Source organism: Clinocottus analis, unplaced genomic scaffold (genome assembly GCF_023055335.1).
Source record: "Clinocottus analis isolate CAN_PGR_092001 unplaced genomic scaffold, fCliAna1.0.p SCAF_261, whole genome shotgun sequence".
Lineage (NCBI taxonomy): Eukaryota > Metazoa > Chordata > Actinopteri > Perciformes > Cottidae > Clinocottus > Clinocottus analis.
Genome location: NW_027176000.1, coordinates 3,080 through 8,296, shown reverse-complemented (window position 1 = coordinate 8,296; position 5,217 = coordinate 3,080). Strand labels below are relative to the sequence as shown.

The following is a 5,217-nucleotide window of genomic DNA, read 5'->3' as shown; positions in this document are numbered from 1 at the left end:
AAGTGTGATAGCCCACACACAACAGCGTGGCTGGGAAATGAGGCGGAAGACTCAAAAGAACATGAGACCGTCGTCCGCTGTTAAAATGCCAAACTAAAAGTAAATGTTGCCATTTTGTCACCTCAGTCGTTCGTCACCTGCTTCGTTGGTGGTCACGGTGGTGTGACATCACACGGCTGTCACATCAGTTGTTAGTCACTCTGCGGTTTCGTCACCTGAGCCCAACGTCCTGTCAAGACTGACGCTTATTTTGAAAAGACACTGTGCGTGACACGCCTCCCGAGGTACCTAGCGTGTCGTAGTTGCGGCGTATACATACCGACCGAGCGCTGGGAGTGTGAATTTGTTTTCCCAAAATAGTTAGGATGCAGAACGGACGACAGACAAAGTAAAGCAGCTACAAAGACCAAGAGAGGAGAGTGCTGGATTAGATTTGCCCTTCTGTGCGTCTTTCCGCTCACTGTTTGGGTTTTAAAGCCCACAAACTCTGCTTTCACACAGTTTGTTTTTTTTCTGCTGAAGAAATTTAAACCTCAAACAAAGAAGCGAGATCTTTTGGAGCGCAAAAGAGAGCTAAAAAGAGAGTAAATAGCAAACTTAGTATTGTCAGGTCACCAGAAAAAAACGCCGCTCTAAATGAATGCTAGTGTTGTTCAATGTGTGAGAGCATGTAGCTCCTTGCTAACACATCTGATCTGATGTCATGTTTTTAGCTTGTCGTGGCGCTTCTCTTCCACCATAAAAGTGAAAGCAGCTTTAAGATAGTTTTAATACTAATGTACTATTCATTTTATTCACTTTCCAGACGGGGCCGTGGACTAGCTAGCTATTAAGGGAAACAGAATTGTTTCGCTGGACCGTTTCATTTGTTTTCACATGTACAACATCAAGTCAGATCCGCCCGCCGGGCCGAAAACGAGCAGAACAAATGCGTGAGCAAGTAGTCCTGCACCGTGTTTGGAGTCCCGATTTTGTGAATCCCCCACCATATTTTGCGCTCAGAGAGCGTTGGTAAAGTGGGGACTTCTTTGTCGAGGGAAGAGCCGTGGTTGTCAAACGTCGCCAGACTGGATGCACTCATGAGGCCCCCGCAGGCCGTCTCCTTTGTTATCCGTGAATCAAAAGTGTCCCAGATCCTCGCTGCTATCTGAGGTTTGATGAAAGCCAGCAAAGCTTCTCAAAACCCTGCCGTACAAAGATTCACTGCAGGATCCTGTTGCACGAGACAAGAGATGAGATAGATGTAGGCACACACACGCACACACACAGGCACGACAATTTCACAAATACAAGGTTTTTTGACCAATTTGCGCAAGCGGGATGAGCAACCACATGAGTTTAACGCTTGAGGGTGATCGAGAACCTTTCGATGCAAAACATATCTCCATAAAATGTTCTTCACCATCATTTCTCTGACCGCAAAGTTGCCCACCCACACTCACACTGCAACCCACCCCCTCTGTCAGCATGTGTGTGTGTGTCTGTGTGTGTGTGTGTGTGTGTGTTCCAAAACAAAAGCCCTGACGTTGGTCGGCACCCGCTGTCCTCCACAGCTGGAAGTGTGATTTGCTCGGCGTCGATCTCAACAACACACACCGCCCCCCCGACCCCCATCCTGCACAGGAAATTACATTTCCCACTTACTCAACGGATACAGAGGTGTGTGTGTGTGTGCGTGTGTGTGAGTGTGTGTCCTCGCACATGCTCACCTGTCTGTGCACATGCATGTATTTGTGTGTGTGTGTCTGTGTGTGTGTGTGCGCTTACATGAGCCTGCCAAATGGGCTTTCCCTGTGTGTGACATGAGGAGGGGGCGGGTGGGAGGTTCTGAGTAGAAACAGAGCGTCCAATGTTTCATGTTACACTCCCCAGCTTGCAAAAAAAATAGAAGAAGAAGAGGAGGAGGAGGAGGAGGAGGAGGAGGAGGAGGAGGAGGAGGAGGAGGAAACCTGGCGCTTCTTTTCTTCAGAGGCATTTAACTGGGAGTTTATGGAGGCTGCAGTCGTGGAAAATGAAGATCTCCTCTGTGGTCTTTGCTCTCCTGACTCGAGCACTGCTGGGAGGTAGGAAAAGCTGATTTTGCTTCATACCAAAGTGGATGTGGTGCAGACAAAATGTTTTCCAACCTTACTTTGGAGAAGCTTTCGCAGAAAACAGAGAGGACGTTGGGGTGATGGGTGAGGAGATGGTGAGAACCAACCGTGAGAGAACAACGTCTGAAGCTTCTTTTGTGCTAAAGTGAACATAGTCCACAAGAGAGAGAGTGCAGGGTACCTACTGTTGGCAGGAAAATAACACGTTTATATAAAAAAAAAAAGTTGAATGTGATTGCAAAGAGATGTGAGAGGAAGTCCCAAAAGTGAAAATGTGTGTTTTTTGAAGTGCGACCAAGTTTGTTTTTACTTGTACATTCAATTTGTCAGGATGCCAGTGATCTTCTTTTAAACAGATGATTTAAATTAAACAGTTTGAGAGTTCAAAGTCAACAAGACAACACTCAGCCACTCAGCTGTGTTTTCCTTCTTTGGTTCTGTCACTCAAAACTAAAGAAAAGACTAAAACAGATTTTTCAATTGTGTTTTGAGCTGAAAGCATCTGAGCTGTGTGACATTGTTCATGTGTTGTGGACACAGGTTATTAGTATCATCATTACAAATTGCGCACGGTTGAAAACAACATATAGTGATTTAAGGGGGCGCAGCGGTATGTCGTCACATGCACAAAAAAAAAACAACATCTGTCAGCGTGACGGGAAGCAGACTGTTCAGCTACAACGACCTCATCAGAGACGTGGACTGTGTGGATTTACGATATGACTTAGTGCTCAGATTCATGCCACAAATGTTGGGCTGATTGTTATTCCTTCATGCTGCTGTTACAAGTGAGGCATAAGAGACGTTTAAAGTATACCCGTTTAATGCGTTTTTTAATTATCGGGAACATTTCATAATATTATTTTTTACATTTTTTGCCCTCCCATTTGACAGATTTTACGCCGTCTAGAAACTGAACTACATTGATGAATGGTGACTTCCACACTGAAGCCCGTGGCAGGGTGATTCAACTGATTCTGTTGGCTATTTCTGTGAACTTTTAGCACTTCCCGTCCATGGTGACTTAACGTTCGAACAATGAACAGGTCATGCTTCAGCCCGAACAGAGAACTGAGAGGATGAGAATTACATTTGAACAGTTTCCTGATAAATGAGCAATCGCCATCTGCTGAGCAGGAAGTCGACCTTGAGAAGACATCAGTTGGCCGACTGCTGTTTCTGAGGTCGAGAATCATTGACCCTTTAACCTCACTCATATATTATAATACATCCAACACAGCAATGAACATTTTTACCAGAAAAGACAGCAGCGCTGGTACTGTTTTCATTGTGTGTGTCTGTGTGTGAGACCTCTGTGTTGAGAGTTCCCAGATTGAAGGTGTTGAGTACTTTGCTGAGGGGTTATATGCTGATTTGTTTAAATGTCTGTCTGAGGTCAGATAACGCTGCAACTGTTACAGACGCAGTTGCAAAGCGTTGTAGGTGTGCAGTTGAGATGAAAATGAAGGCTCGATGTTTGAGGGTGGGCGCGGCCTGAGCAAGAGGAGCGTAGGGGCCTTTGGCCCCCCACTGTATGCCCCTGGTCCAATTATGGCGTTCGCTCATTTGCCATTTATTAGATGAGGGTTAGGTTAATCAGTTTTAACGTGAAAGTTAAGTTAAGAACTTTTCATTTCTTCTTGAGGCCTAAAATATTGAGCTAAATGAATGTTGGAGCAAAATGTCTCAAATGAAGAGAGTTACCAAACTGTTAATGTGTTACTAAATCCAGACTGTACTGTTTTGGGATTTACATTCTCAGTTAAGTCAATGAGGTTTACACTCAAACAACTAAATACCAACCCAACAAAGTCGATAAAGTGTTGAGTTTGAGTTCTAGCTCTTGGTTTGACATTGTTTGTTTCTGCTGTAGCTAACACTCATAGTCAAAACCAGGTGTTTGGTGAAGACATACCCTGCATCCACTCCTCTGACATCTCTTTCAGTTTACAATGGGATCGAGTATGGGATGTATGATTTGCAAGAGATCGCCACTCATCCAAACAAATCCAGACATCTTGATACTACGTGCTGCTAATGGTTCTAAAATAACTTCTATGACTCTTCTCCAGACTTGTCTTTGGCCATCAACGTCACCATCACCCCGTCCCCCTTCACGGTGGCCCAGGAGGGTCAAAATGTCACGCTCACCTGCGTTGTGTCCCAGCGGCGGCGCAACGCCGCCTTGCCAGTGGTGAAATGGACCTTCCTGCCCGAGGGCGCGCAGCGGCCGGAGGACGAACTCCTCATCGCTCGCGTCAACATGAGGAAAGCCCGCTTCTACGGCAACTACACCAAGAGTTTCCCGTGGCCCAAACTGAAGCTGACGGTGGTGAAGCAGGGGAAGATATTCGACCTGGTGGTCCTGAATGTGTCCGAGAGGGACCGGGGTCTCTACACGTGCCGGGTGCAGGAGTTCAGGAAGCACCAGGACCGCTGGAAGGCCTCATCCAACTGCACCGCCGCGACTCAGCTCAGAGGTGAGGGCGCAGCTTTGGTTTTAGTTCTTTTCCTGGCCTTTTCGGATCACTGGAGGATTTACAAAGTAAGCATTGCATTCATAGAGTTGCAAGAGTTTTGCTATTTTGTAAATAGCAAAAATAGAGCTGAGAGAGTTTCCTCAACGGATGATCTACCCAACACCTTTGTTTGAAACGAGGAATGAAAGGTAGTTTGTAGTTTGCGCCCTCACCGAGAGCAAAGGGGATGTACAGCTTCATGTCAGTTATATTCTTGTTTGAAGTGTATATTATTGTCTATATTATTAGGTATAATACATTCTAACATCAGACAATAATCTCACATTTTTTTGAGATTAGAAACAATTTACCAAATGCCAGGGCAGAGTGGGTCAGATTACTCTAATTCAAACGAACCAGCCTCTCGTTAGTTTGACCAAAACTCTTTTTCAATGCGTCGCAAAATGTCACTTTATTTGAGGAAACACAAAAATTGTAAATCCTACATATTTTGTATGCACATAATGAAAACGTATTGGATTGGGAATCCCTGCCTTATGTTACCGAATCACCTCTCAAACTATCAGGACAATGTTTCCCGACTTGGAGTCGAAACCTAACGCAGGGTTTCTCTCAGACAGAAGTTACATTAGAATTTGAGACTT

At 45.2% G+C, this 5,217-nt stretch overlaps 1 protein-coding gene across 1 annotated transcript; it reads left to right on the top strand.

Moving 5' to 3' along the window:
* Window positions 1–1,991: 1,991 nt before the first annotated feature.
* On the top strand, window positions 1,992–4,573 carry LOC137795002 (V-set and transmembrane domain-containing protein 4-like; the record flags this gene model as incomplete). Its single annotated transcript, XM_068592203.1, has 2 exons — window positions 1,992–2,063; window positions 4,166–4,573. Coding segments are annotated over exons 1-2 (460 nt in total), but the record flags the coding sequence as incomplete, so codon positions are not given.
* Window positions 4,574–5,217: the final 644 nt, after the last annotated feature.